The sequence below is a fragment of the Somniosus microcephalus genome, chromosome 25, assembly GCF_052327205.1.
Source record: "Somniosus microcephalus isolate GS21.2 chromosome 25, FLI_Smic_1.0, whole genome shotgun sequence".
NCBI classification, from domain to species: domain Eukaryota; kingdom Metazoa; phylum Chordata; class Chondrichthyes; order Squaliformes; family Somniosidae; genus Somniosus; species Somniosus microcephalus.
The window spans coordinates 30,980,702-30,995,850 of NC_141011.1; the positions used below are offsets into that span (position 1 = coordinate 30,980,702).

The following is a 15,149-nucleotide window of genomic DNA, read 5'->3' on the forward strand; positions in this document are numbered from 1 at the left end:
TGGGGGACTGTGATGTGGATTTATTTCTGCTCGCTGGGTCAGTGTTCATGCTAATTGGAACTTCTGTTGAGTCTAGACTGTGCCAGGGGCTGATAAAGGGTTTTGCACACTGAATCATTTCGAGAATAGCCTCATACAGAGGTAGCCTTGAAATCAGATAGCATAATAAGGAACAATGGATACCTGCATGGGGTACTTGAAATAACCTGACAAACGGCCAGCTGCACAGTCAAACATGTAGCCCTTGTATGTTTTCAAAGACACTGCAAATGTAGCTGGTTGGTTTGAAAAGCTCTTGCTCAGGGGTGGCCAATTGTTTGGGCTGGAGGACCACTTAACAATACTGCACACGCAGTATCTTTTCCAGCGGCAGGAGCTGGTAAGTGGCCTGCGTAGGATTGGTCCGTGACCGCACGGCTGCACACCTTCGGGGGAACATTGGTGTGCAGCCCGCAACAGCTCACCAAAACTTGTTAAGTGACCCTCCAGCCCAAATAATTGCCCACCCCTGCTCTAAGGTGTCAGCAGGCTATTTAACGATTATAGTAGTCACTGCTGAATATGATTCTGTCTTCACTTGACAGTGTGCACGTTCCAGCAGTAGTCGCTGAGTAGCAGGAGCATAAACCAAGTCTGATTTTATTTCCCTAGCCCATGGACATTAATGCCAATTGTAGGCCTCTCATCACTATCCCCACTGAGATCAGCTAACGCAGCACATATCATGAGCAACGTTCCCGCTAAGCTGCGCAGCTATGCAGCGGTCTGGAGGTCCCGCGCAGGCCGCTCACTGGCCTTTATATGAGAGAAACCGCGCATACATGAAAATTTGAATGGGCTGCACAGCCAGTTAAAGGGACTGCACACCAAAACAAAAATAAGAGGGAATGTTGATCAAGAGTCTATCTCAATAACATCGCCAAATCCTCCACCATCAACATCCTGAGGGTCACCATTGACCAGAAACTCAACTGAGCCAGCCATATAAATGCCATGTCTACTAGAGCAGGTGAGAGGCTGGGAATGCTGTGGCAAATGGCTCACCTACTGACTCCCTAAACCCTATCCACCACCTACAAGGCACAAGTCAGGAGTGTGATGGAATACTCTCCACTTGCTTGGATGAGTGCAGCTCCAACAACACTCAAGAAGTTTGACACCATCCAGGACAAAGCAGCCCGCTTGATTGTCTGCCCATCCACCACCTAAACCATCCACTCCCTTCACCACCGGTACACCATAGCTGCAGTGCATACTATCTACAGGATACACTGGAGCAACTCGCCAAGGCTTCTTCGACAGCACCACCCAAACCACCTAGAAGGACAAGGGCAGCCGGCACATGGGAACACCATCACCTGTAGGTTCCCCTCCAAGTCACACACCATCCTGACTTGGACACATATAATCATTCCTTCATCGTCGCTGGGTCAAATTCCTGGAACTCCTTACCTAACAGCACTGTGGGAGTACCTTCGCCACACAGACTGCAGCGGTTCAAGAAGGTGGCTAACCACCACCTTCTCAAGGGCAACTAGAAATGGATAATAAATGCTGGCCTTGCCAGCGACGCCCAGATCTCAACAATTAATTTTTTAAAAGCAGGCAGTCGCACAGTTCCAACTCCATACTCATTTAACGGCCCAGAACAGGGGACACTTAATCCAACAGCAGATCACAAGAACCACAACAGCAGATCACAAGAACCACAAAACTCTGGGCCTATCACTGAGAATCTGGGACTTGAAATTTGCAAGAACTATTATGGTAAAGGTCACCATAATCATCCTCTATATAACGCCCCAAGGAAGCTAGGGTGAATCAGCCTGTGAAGTGTCCAGCTCAGGATAGTGAGTTCTGTGCAGGCTATTTGCTCAAAGACTGACTGCCAGCTCCTGTTTGTACTTTAAAAACAGTCCCTGCTCCGTTTTTCTATATCACACAGAACATCGGCTGTACCAGGACCAGTAATAAACAAGAATCATTATCTGCATTTTTCCCCTTTGCTCCTCCTGCTAACCTGGCCCCGCTCCTCCTCATCTCTTTATGTTGACCTGTTCCCTCTCCCTCTAAAGGAGCCTTCCTATTGACACTAAATGAAGGGATTTGATAACATTTTGTGTTGTGATGTAACATTTAAATTGGCTGATACTGTAATGGTGAATTATACAAAACAACACAGGTTACAGAGAGAGCATTCCTCACTAATTCAGATGGTGGCAGAACTATTTGATTAGGATATTCCTGCAACTTTGCACAGAAATATTTCCCTATATAGTTATTTTAAATACTTTTGTTTCTTTGAATACTTTAGTGGGATATGTTATCATAAAAAGATTGGCTCGTGTATCGTTTTACTAAGAGGTACAATCACCTGATTAATGATGTAATGACCTAAAGATATGAATAATTCAGCACTAAATAAACGACTTCAATTAATGCTTTAAACAAGTATTAGCTCCTCATTAACCCACCATTCAATAGTGTGTCCGCCAGTAGATTCTACATTTACTGAAGCATGGATAAATAATCCCAGCGCCCAGTCTGAGCAGCTGTTCCAGACACAGGCCTGTACAAAAACTGCCCAAAAGTACATCAGTAGCCTGTTGAACAGTTTAAGAAGTCTTGCTCACACTTTGTATCAGATATTTTAAACGATAACACAACCTTCAATACAAGAACCGTCATTGATAGAGAAATGTGCAAAACATGCAGGTCATCCCCATCCACCAACCAGCATCTAGCACTAGACGCCTGGGACCTGGTCTCCTTGGCCCTTTGTTGCAGAGCTGCACACACAGAGCCCTGGGATTTGCTCGCCCTCCCACCTCAGTCACGCAGCTGCACATACAGAGCCCTGGGAGCTGCTCGCCCTCCCAGCTCAGTCACAGAGCTACACACACAGAGCCCTGGGAGCTGCTCGTCCTCCCTCCTCAGTCACAGAGCTACACACACACAGAGTCCTAAGAGGTGGTTCCGCCCCCCCAATGACAGATGGTGAAGATAAAGGGATTGGGGGAACATACCTTAACTCCAGCTGAAAACAACTGTATGGAAATAATGACTGTAACATGGACATACCTAGAATTTCATTACGCAGCTCCTCAGTAATAACATACATATCATCGGGATCTACGTAATACAGGTGCCTTTCTGCTGGTTCACTAGCTGCAGTCTTCAGTTCAATGTAATTGCCCCTCCCCGTGCTAACAATGAAAATTGTAACCCCGAGATCCTTGAGGAGCTGGATGGGCTGTGATATGTCGTCTGATGATGCCCCATCCGTCAGCCACACCAGGACCTTTGGGACATCTGGTCTGGCACCTGCTTTCTGTGTGAACATGGTGTCTTTGGCATGAGACAGTGCCTTGCCGGTGTTGGTGTCTCCCAGTTTCTGCTTCATGTTCAGAAGAGCCCACTGTACAGCCGTGTCCGACGTGTACTTATTAAATGGAAACTCCACCACTGGGTCATCGCTAATGTGCACAAAGCCGATCTGCACGTCACTGGGGCCTATGGTGAATGGCTTCAGTAAATCAACAACAAACTCTTTCAATTCGGTGAACTCATAGGGCACGATACTGCCAGAACTGTCCATCAAGAAGAGCAGATCTCCCTCTGCAGCCTCTACAGAGTGCTCAGCCCCTGGAGGAAGGGGAGAAAAACAACAGATTAAATTAGAATAAAGGCATAACAGTACACTGACCTGAAACATTAACTCTGTTTCTCAATTTTTTTTTCACTCAATTTCAATTTTATTTGTCACATAACCAAATACAACAAGTGAAATCCAGTCAGTGAAATGCTTTTTTCTTAACGAGCCGAGCGCACCAAGCAGCAAAGGACACTTAGCTGCTGGTACGCATGGAGCCCGCAAGGACGGCAGCCATCTTCATCGGCGCCATCACTCTGCACGGATGCTGCCTGACCTGCTGAGTGTTTCCAGCATTTTCTGCATTTATTGTGGATTCATTTTACTGTTTGCACAGTCCTAGATTCTATTGACAAATGTTGCAAATGACACGTATATTGATGCGTTGAGATGTGAGAATGATCCTGAGAAGCGTTGGGCTACAAGTCAGGACAAGTTATCCTGACGTTGTAGAGATCAAGTGAGTCCAGTTCTGGAGTATGACTTGCAGCTTTGATCACCCTACCTCAAAAAGGATATTGATACATTAGATAGGGTTCAGAAAAGAGTTACTGGGATGGTTTCAGGCTTTAAGGGGACTAAGTTATAAAGGAAGTTTCAATGACTAAGCTTATCTTTGCTGGAGAAATTACTGAGTGGAAACATGATTCAGGTTTTTAAGATAATGAAAAATGAGGAAGAGATGGAAACAAACAACATGGACAAGAATGCAGGACTGGTGGCATAAGAACAAAATTCACAAGCCTCGAGCTAGCTTAGTGATTAAATTAAACTTTTTTCCCCTACAGGATAGTGGATATGAACCAGATTCCTGAAGAATTGAGTTGATTTGGGGTCAATTAACACCTTTAAAAAGGAGCCGGATCGATATCTCTTGAGAAAGGATTGCCATTAGAGAACTTTTAATAAAACTGCTTGATTTTCCTTTCTCAGTGGCGATAGGGGAAGGAACCTTGTAGTTCTATAACATGAAAGTGATCAATAGGTGGCCTTGGAGGATAGTCCAATAAAAGAATAATCATAACAGGTTCTGGGTGGAGTGGGAGTGTTATAAATTTTGGGTTGCACTAGATATTCTCATTGGTTCAGCGTTACCAGACAATTCCATAAGCGGATCCTATGTTTACCTTTACTGCCCAGTATCTAGTCATATGATAGTGTGATTTGTCATTGTGTGTACTCTATCCTGTGATCGTAAACATGCTTCCATGTGCATTTCTCCTAGTTTTCCGAAGGCGGCCTGATAAACATTCTAGTGTGGCATGGCCAGTTGTGAACCAAGATACAAAATACAGAACTAAACAGAATACAGTTTTCAATGAAATTCAAATTATTTCATGTTACTCCATATGACGTGGAAAATATCAAAGATACCACTCTACCCCATTAACGGGCGAAATTCATTTTACTGGTTAGCAATCCCTGAAACTAGCCAGTAATAACCTTTCTCTTACAAAACATATTTGTTCATATCTTAGCCACAAGACTCTTCGAGGGCGATTTTGCCAATGGGAGGCAGGACTGCTGCTTATCGGGTCAATGTCCCGCCTCCATCGACTTGTGGCCAACCCACGCTATTTTCCCTTGATTGACCTTGTTAAGCCCGCCCAGCAGGCTTAGCAGGCCAATTAAGGGAAAGCCAGTTACAGAGAACATCAGCGTATGACGTTTCATCTGTTAAAAATTGTGTGAAGCTGTCAAACACTGACATTCTCTGTAGTTTGATGAGTTCTTGAATTCAAGGTTCATCAAACCTCTTTCTTTAGCAGAAATTAGATGGTTGTTGCATTGGAGAGTGCAACAGCCATCTGTCATCTCTGCCACGGAGGTGCGAGACTCTCCGCATACCCAACTCTTGAAGCCTGCAGGAAGAAACAAAGGTAAGTAAACTTTTTCTAACACTTTCCACTTACCTCACATACTCACCTCTCCACACTTGCACCCATCATTTACTTTCACAGCGCACTTTTGGACCCCTCCGACCCCCGCAGACCCACTGCTCGCCTCGGTGACCCTGGCAGGGTTCACAGCCTTCGGGAAGCCAGTGGGTAAAATGGGGATAATCCTCTTATCTGCCTGGTAACTACCTGTTAACAGGCAGTTAAGTGGCTGTAATCCCCTTCCCGCCTCCAAGGAGATGGGACCCGGTGCGGGTCGGCTACCCGCCTCCTGGCAAGATGGCACGGAGGTGGGTTGGGCACCCGCCCCCCAAATTCTGTCATTTTCCTGGCAGTCCCGCCTCCACAGGGCTGGCAAGATCGCGCCCTTAATTTCGAATGGGTTAATCAGAAAAAGAAAGCCTTCCTGACTTTCCAAATTCAAACTTGAACAGAATGCCTTTGTTCTAGCTTGAGAGGAAGCCGAGAACTTGCCCAGTGACCTGCCTCCAGCTCCCTGTGTTGGGAACTGGCATGTTAAGCTGTCAATCAGATCTGCTCCCTCTAATCAGAAACCTCACCCCCCCCCCCCACTTAAATGGTCTGTTCAGATATGATCCCCTGCTGTGCGCAATGCAAGGAATTCTAACAGGACTAGACAGACTAGATGCAGGAAGCATGTTCCCGATGGCGAGAGAGTCCAGAACGAGGGGTCACAGTCTAAGGATAAGGGGTAAGCCATTTAGGACAGAGATGAGGAGGAGTTTCTTCACCCTGAGAGTGGTGAACCTGTGGAATTCTCTACCACACAAGGCAGTTGAGGCCAATTCATTAAATATATTCAAGAAGGAGTTAGATATATTTCTTAAGGTTAAAGGGATCAAGGGATATGGCGAGAAAGCAGGGCGACGGTACTGAATTTGGATGATCAGCCATGATCTCATTAAGTGGCAGAACAGGCTCGAGGGGCTGAATGGCCTATTCCTGCTCCTATCTTCTATGTTTCTATGAAGCCATTCCCACAACACATCCAATTTCCTCTCTGAATTGAACGAATTAACCCCATTGTCTCAAACTGATATGGTATGTGAGAAATACAATTCTGTTAGTCCTGGCTATTGGGCCTAATCCCCCTTTCCGAGATAGCATGTGTGTTGTGTGGTTAACCCTTTGCGTGCTGAATTTAAGTAAATAGCAACATCTGAATATAAATAACATGATGGAGACTGATGGCTGACTGGGCTTTCTTGCTCTGGGTTTTCTTATATCTTTATGAAGTAAACTGATGTATTGGAGGAAGTAAACAGCTTGCTGTTAGTTTTCCTACAGTTGCCATTATCAATTCCTATCAAAACATCAGGCGAGGCTTAGGATTCAAAAGGACAAAATGGAAAGGAGTAGCGCACATTCTTTGTTGAGTAAGTTTTTCTACTTTTCAAGTTAGGGGATACTAGGGCTAGGAAATGGATTGTTTCCCATTTTTGGGAACCCAGTGTCAGCAGCAAACATTCCCAGGCCAGGTATGGCACAGATTAGATTCACAGTAAGGTACCTCGACACTACCCATAAAGCACTGCCAGTGCAGAGTAAAGTATTTTCCTCACCAAGTATACTATGGTATCATTGAGTGGGATTTTCAATTTAATACCAATTAATGTCTGCTAAGAACTGGGTTGAGACTGCCCAAACCCATTTCACATTGGATACAGACACCAGATAAAAACTATCATCCCGTCCCATCTGGACTGCATTCCAACTCATGTCCCAGAGGTAACAGACCCACTGTCCTCCCCTGTGATCAATACCGTGGGGGCGGAGAGGGTGTGTACAAAACTCAAAAAGCCGCAGTTTCCTGGCGTCAGCCTTGGCTCAGCGGTAGGACTCTCATCTCTGAGTCAGAAGGTTGTGGCTTCAAGGCCCACTCCAGGGACTTAAGCACATAACACAGGCTGTCACTTTACTGCAGTACTGAAGGAGTGCTTCACTGTCAGAGGGGACTCTTTCAGATGAAATTATAAAGCGAGGCTCCAGGTGAACGTAAAAGATCCCAGAGCACTATTCGAAGAAGAGCAGGGGAGTTCTCCCACTGTCCTGGCCAACCTTTATCCCTCACCCAACATTGCTAACACAGATTATCTGGTCACTTATCTCATTGTTGTTTGTGGGACCTTCCTGTGCATAAATTGGTTGCCTGTTTGCTTACAACAGTCACTGCAGTTCAAAGGTATTTAATTGGCTGTGAAGCATTTTGGGATGTCGTGAGGTTGTGAAAGGCACTATATAAATGCAAGTTCCTTCCGTCCTGCATGATTACACACCTTTAAAAGCAGAAGGGGAGAATACAACATAGCTGGATTTGGTACAGAGGCTGAGATTATGAGTGAGGTGTGCGTTCTGGTCATTCCTCTTGCTGCGATTCCCCCCACCCCACCACCACAACCACAACCATGTTCATTATCACACATGCTGGCTGCAGTTTGACTCATTCCCCTAAATTGTAGCCTGGCATTGTGTAACTAGCAGTGTATTTCCCGCTGCTGGGCACTACACACCTGCGCCATCATGCTATAGTTTGCAGAGTGGGCCTTAAAGAAATACAGAACTCGCAGCTGTAACTTAATGAAATAAAAATGAAATATGGAACAATGAGTAACTGCTGTAGTCTGGCATTCCAAGTGAGGACACACAAACCAGGACTGAGGTAACACAAGCTGGTACTGAGCCTGACTAACAACCACACAAAGCATTTATGTTTGGCCCCAAGCAGTTGTGTAAATGCACAGCAAGTGATTCTATTGTATCTGATGCACAATAATACATGATTCATTCAACTGGAGACAGTCTTACTGTGTACACTGCAGATCAAAGACCGGCACCCCCAGTACACGCGATCTGTTTAGTACCACATTCTTAGTCATAAAGGGCCATACAAGTCAATTTATACAATTAGTAACAGAGCTTAGCACACCCAGTTAGTGAGACAATGTCATCACATCACCGATTTCAGCTGTTACTAAATATTTATTTATAAAAACTAAACATTATCGCGCACTTAATCATGTGGTCGAATACACAGTGTCACTAGGTTTTGGAAAGCACGCTGCAAGAATTTTTGGGGTATTTTTTTCTCTCACCAAGATGAATGTTGTGGGAATGGAGTACTTCCCATTTTGGATATTCAGTGTCAGCATCAAGCACTCCCAGGGCAGGTGTAGAACAGGTTGGATGCAGAGTAAAGCTCCAACTACACTGCCCATCTAACACTCCCAGTTCAGATATAACACAGGTTAGTTATAGAGTAAAGCATCCTTCACACTGCCCGATTAAAGACTCCCACATCAAGTACAGCACAGGCTACATATAGAGTGAAGCTCTTTCTACATTGTCCCAATAATATGCCTCAGCTCAATGCCCCCGACTGCACCTGTGTGACATTTTTAATCTGTGGACTGCTCCAATTTTTTATTTAAATCACAATTTTTAAAAGGTCTTCCCTGTATATTTTTATCTGATTTTATAACCTGGTTCCTTCACATTTTGTGATATTCACACCAGTATGGAATAGAAATGAGGAAGACCATTCAGCCCATCTTAGTTCATCTATCCAGAAAGATCCTAACCTTCCCTCATTGCAGCTTTCAATTGTTTCTTAAAAGATTCCAGAGATTTTTTTCCACTACTCTTCCTAGAAATCTGTTCTATATGTTGATCAATCTTTGTATAAAGAAGAATTTCCTGACATCAGTCCTAAATTCACTTTTTACTAGTTTGGACCTATGTTACCTTGTCCTACTGTCAGTATGTAATGTAAAGTAATATTCCAGATTTACATTTTCTGTTCCCTTAACTAACTTAGCATCCAGGATAGCTTGGCATATGTGCTGGGCTGCAAACTATGATTTATGTTCTGTAACAAAGTACAAGAAGACCTTTCTATTTAAATTCAGTTTTGTTTAATTTCGTGACCACCTCTCAGACACCTCCTTTCCATACTAACAAGCCCAAATTTCTCCAGTCTTGCCTCAAAACTCAGATCTTTGACACTGGGGATCAGTCTTGTGGCTCTTCTCCGCACTGCCACTAGCACTTGAATGTCGCCCTTGTGTATCAGTGACCAAAATCAGATGCAGTACTCAAGGTGCAATCTACTACCAAAGCACTATGCAGTTTGGTCGACTTGTATTTGACTGTTTTTACTATGTTGCTCAACATTCTACTGGCTTTAGTGATTGCTGTTGTGGATTGGTTGAACATGTTGGGGATAAATTTAACTTTGGGCAATTGTGTAAAACGAGTGATATTGAATTGGCCGCCCATTCTAAACCGTTCCAATTTTCCCTTCTATTGACTTAAATGGAAATGGAAATCAAGCATTGCGTACAATTCGATATCACCCATTTTGCACCATTGCCCCGTTGAGTGCCGAGTCTACTAAGAATCCTAGGTCTCTTTCAGCTTCATCGTTAGCTGTTGCAATACCATTTATGGAGTAAATCTGTTACTTATTTTTTCTTTGTATGTGTAGTACTTTACACTTGTCTGCACTAAATTTCATCTGCCATTTTTCTACCCACTAATATATTTTATCCAACTTTTTCTGTAATTTCTGAGCTGTCTCCTCCAAATCTGCTGCATCTCTTAGTTTGGTATGGTCTGCAGATTTGACCACTTTGCATTCAGTTTCTGAATCCAGGTCATTTACATAGATTAGAAATAGCAACGGTCTCAACACCAATCTCTGGGGAATCCCACTTAGCCCTTCCCCACCCCAACATAGCTCCGTTCACAAGTACTCATTGTTTTCTACCCTTCAGCCAATTATTTATCCATTCCCAGGGTTTACCCTGAGTCACTAACACACTGAGTTTAACTAACAGTCTTTTTTGTGGAATTTTGCCGAATACCTTTTGGAAGTCAACGTAGGACTTCTCACAGTTCACTTGGGCCGTCACTTCATCGAAGCAGTTGAGGAGATATGTCAGGCAGGATCTTTCCCTTCTGAATCCATGATGATTGTTGTTTACTAAATTATTGTACAGATAATCCTCACATTTACTCCTGATAATCAACCCATTATTTTATATAGAATGGAATGGGTCTCTTGTTGCCTCTGTCTGTTTTTAAATATGGGCACCAGGTTACCCTGTTTACAAGCTTCTGGTACTTCACTCATGCCCAGTGACTCCCTCATAATGGTTCTTTCAGGTCTCTCTGGGATAAACACCATCCATCTCTGGGGACTTATTTGTTTTGAGTTCTTTTAGCCTGTCTAAAACTTGCATTTTATTTATGTTGAAGTGATTGATTTTGCTTAAGTTAATTCTGTTTGGGGAGAACATTTTGCTTATGTTTTCCCGTCTGAATAGTTTGAGGAAGGAATCATTCAGAATATTTACTATTTTGTGTTCATTTTCAGTTTCAAGCCTGTTTACATATTTTACAGTTTTCCACAACTATTAGCATCTTTAACGTAGAAAAACACCCAAAGGCACTTTTCTGACTGCCCCCTTACTGTTATAATACTGGAAAATGTATATGTTTTTACTGATGTGCTTAGTCTCTGCCTCAATGCGGTTTATCCAGGTTTCTCTTTGTAACTCTGACCACCCTTTTAATGTTGTTGTTTTTGCATTTTTTAAATATTCATTGCAGTGAAACTCTTTGCCTTGCTGCGTGCGAGATTTGTTGAGATTATTTATCCTGTTTATTTTGCTTTCAATTTGTTTGTGAGTCTATTTAGGGTCATATTTGTTTAGACTGAGCTTGTTAATTTTAGGAATGTATTTAACCTTCATGCTCAGCATTATACCTTTAAAGGTGTTCCACTTGACTGCCACTGAAGTGTTGTTGAACAACCTACCCAAAATATTTATTTTAGTTGTTGCCTCATTTCTTTGAATTGAGCCCTTTTAAGGTTACACATGACTTCTTGAGTCCTTGTGCTATGTATATTTGACTTCAAGATCATGTTGGAACTTGATTATTCTGTACTCGCTATTCTACCAGGGGTTCAACAACTTCAATGTCCTGTACATTGCCTGGGTTATTAACTAATACCAGGTCTAGATGAGCATTTCCTCTAATACAAAACCAAAACACTGGATATGCTGGAAATCTGAAATAAAAACAGAAAATGCTGGAAATACTCAGCAGGTCAGGCAGCATCTGTGGAGAGAGAAACACAGTTAAATGTTTCAGGTTGTTGGCCATTCCTCAGAGCATTTCCTCTTTTGGTTTCCTTAATACACTGGGGCATGAAGCAGTTATGCATTACATTTGCCACTACTGACTCTAAACCACATGTTTCCCCAGTTTATATTTGCTTTATAGAAGTATCCCATTAAAATAGCTTTCCTGTTCTCACTTACCCTTTCTATCTTTTCATGGGGCACATTGCCCCTCCCTTCTTATACTGACCTGGAGGTCTGTAGCATGCTGCTCCTGTAAGCTTTAATGTATTTCATTTTTGCGATGTCTAACCAGAGTAATTCAGTTTGAAGCTTTCTCCCTTCCACAGAACCGTTCCTGAACAGCAACTCACATACAGCCTCTGTCCAGGTGTGAGGTCTGTACAGATGGCCAGGAAACCCCAGTGCTGCTCATTGTTTAAAGAAGAGTTACTGTTATCTGCAATGAATTTGAATTCCGAAATGTATCACTGGGACAGTCCACAGAGTGGAAATGGGTGGTTACTGCGGCCGATTAAAAGGTCACTGCGGGTTATCAGTAGCCAGCTTGCGATACCGTTTTAGTTTTAACTGTAAACAGAAGTTTCTGTTGAATTAATGAGCCTTTGTTGCTCTGCTCACTGGGCTGCGATCACTAGGTCAGTGGAGTGTGTGTACATTCCAATAATGCATGGGCTTTGTGTTACAGGGATGGATCACCTAGACACAGTTGGCAAACTTGTGTGGAGCCAAGTCACTCCCAAACTTTGGTGAAAATCTCGTATAAGAGGTTTGAGCTCGCTGCCAGGATTGTAGTTACAGGGGCCCGAGTATTTCAGATTCTATGGGCACCAACTAAGGGTCGCTTAGCATTTTAACCAGGTTCTGCAATGTAACACACATCTCAGCCCGAGGTGACATGCAGCTACCGTGTACTAGTTACCCTGCACGGAGGACCACACACTCAGCTGCAACAACTTCTAACTGCCAGGGAATTCGAGATATTCCTGCTTCTGTAATACACGAACATGTCCCATCTAGGCAGGGAACTGCCTTCTTCCGAACAGCTCCCAGCAAAACCAACCGCTGAGTTACACAGTCAGCAAGAAGCAAATCCTCTTCTCTTCCAGGGAGAACGAGCTAACCTGGCCAAGGGCGGGTGGGAGAGGAGAAGGGTAAGCTAAATAACATTGGACAAGAAACAATCTGAATAACCAGGATTGAAACACACTGAACAGCACCGTGAGTCAAGATAATCAGACACAAAAACAACCCGCAGCCTCAGTTTGCAGGATTTAGTTCTGTGACCAACCGATCCCTTGACGTCCATTACAGGGTCAACCAGTTTCGAGGCACTGCCATTGAGTTTTCCCCAGGCGGTGGGTTTGATGGTGTTGGTCAACACTGACCAGGTCAAGAGCTGGCACCCCCCCCCCCGCTTCTCTCAGTGCCCGATGGATGCCACCTGCCTCTCAGAACTGGCACCATACCCCATCGGAACCAGAGACAGGCACCGAATCAGAAAGAGAAAATCGGAGAGGGTGGGGGGATAGAGTATCAGAGAGCCCACTGCATGTGCCCATCCCAGCTGGGACAGAGAAGCGGCTTTAACTTTTGTAAAAATTCCTTCGGGATTCCCCGCTTCTGCGCTCCCAGTCCCAGAGAACTCCGACTCCGATTTTAAAGTCCAAATTCTCATTCGAATTCCATTTTGCGGTTGGGCTGAATTATCCAAGTATCCGAACAGGGTACGTCGAGCGCCCAGTGCTCAGTCTGTCAGCGGGGGCGAGTGCAATCTAATCCCCCGCTGTAATCTGCAACTCCCACCATGAAAAAACATTGAGGGGAAATTCCATAACCCGCCTCTCTGGGTGAGAGGTCAAACTCTCCGGTTCCAGTTGCAAGCGGTGATTCTACATCGTCAAGACCAGTCCCAAACAGGGACCTGACACCGGCATCAACACCGGGGCTCAGTCCCAAGCTTCAAGCGCCCCAGTCTGTAGCGAGGGCAACAGTTTGCACCTGTCTCCCCATCAGACTTGTTTAAAAAAAACATTTTAAAAACTTGCTGAACACATCTAACCTTTGTTTTTAAAAAAAATGTAATAACAATCTTGCCCCTCCCACACGCTCCTCTGACTCCCTGAAATCTTAACACGTTCTCACTACTAGTGATAAATGTCTTCAAATTCTAAAATGTGACTGGTTCCTCAACCCAAGACATGAAATGAGATGAACCCCCACCCACCCACCCCATCTCCCCGGGGTCCTGCTCCCACCTGTGTGTGACCTGCCTCACCTGTGCTCAGGACCCTGCTCTGGAAAATCCAAAGCACTCGCAGAAGGGACTGCAGACTGATGGCTCGGAGTGCGAGCATGGCGGCTGCAGCTCCCGAATCTCTGCAGACTCCCGCTGTGACTTTGCTCATATTATTCCCAGGAATACGAAGGTGGAAAAGCCGCCGACTAACCGAGCAGGTCCCAGTCACATTTCAATCGGGACAGGCTCTAATTTGCATCCCTCGCTCCCCCCGGCTCTCGAATTCCTTCCTGCGCCCGATCGAGGATTGGAAACGTTCAAGTTGAACCAAAGGCAGTTCTGTGATCAAATCTCTCTGTGTATCGTTGAACGTCGAAAAACCGCGTCAGCACAAAGCTGGCAAGGTGCCTAACTGAAAAGAAAAAAAAACCTTTGAACAAACCCAAAGTTTAACCATCTCATCACTTGGTGTTGGTATTAAATGAAAGCCAAGGTTTCCAGGGGCCCTAACGCCCTTAGTTACACCTTCAACAACCCCATCAACCTTTATAGCAGTCAGTTGGGTTTATGGTAGCATAGTGGTTATGTTACTGGACTAGTATTCAGAGGCCTGGACTAATGATCCAACTGGGGAATTTAATCAATCTGGAATAAAAAGCTAGTGAAACTACCGAATTGTCATAAAAACCCATTGTAAAAGTCGCCTTTACCCGGTCTGGCCTATCTGTGACTCCAGACCCACAGCAATGTGGTTGACTCTTAACTGCCCTCTGAAATGGCCGAGCAAGTCAGCTACCAAACCGCTACAAAGAAGTATACTCACTGTGAGAGTGCCGTCACCTCACGGACTGCAACAGTTCCAGGAGGTGGCTCACCACCACCTTCTTGATGGGATGGGCAATAAATGCCAACAACGCCCACATCCCGTGAATAAATTTTTTAAAAGTTCCTCTCCAAGATCGGTGTAGTGTGTGGCCTGAATCAAATAGTTGTTCTTATCAGAAATTATTATTTTAATGCAGGATTATGCAGATTCAGAAACATTCTGATCATTTAGTTACATTGGCCAGGACAGGCGCAGCTCAATATGGGGTGTAAAAGAACTAGTACTAAGTGTAATGTAAAAGCAATAAGTGTAAAATAAGGAGCAAAAGAGTCTGAGTTAATAAACAGTGTGAGAGAGATCCAGGGAT

The 15,149-nt window shown here is 44.3% G+C and overlaps 1 protein-coding gene across 4 annotated transcripts in view; it reads right to left on the reverse strand.

Moving 5' to 3' along the window:
- The window catches only part of vwa1 (von Willebrand factor A domain containing 1), a 41,546-nt gene extending 27,123 nt beyond the window's left edge, over positions 1–14,423 (reverse strand). For 2 of the 4 annotated variants that reach the window (XM_085967082.1, XM_085967081.1), the window contains exons 1-2: positions 13,996–14,423; positions 3,082–3,645 (exon numbers count right to left, since the gene is read on the reverse strand). In XM_085967082.1, coding sequence (XP_085823208.1) covers positions 3,082–3,645; positions 13,996–14,125 — 694 coding nt within the window. In that variant the 5' untranslated portion in view covers positions 14,126–14,423. The remainder of the gene's footprint in view (positions 1–3,081; positions 3,646–13,995) is intronic. The other 2 variants (XM_085967080.1, XM_085967083.1) reach the window with 2 other exon arrangements.
- Between the last annotated feature and the right edge of the window lie 726 nt (positions 14,424–15,149).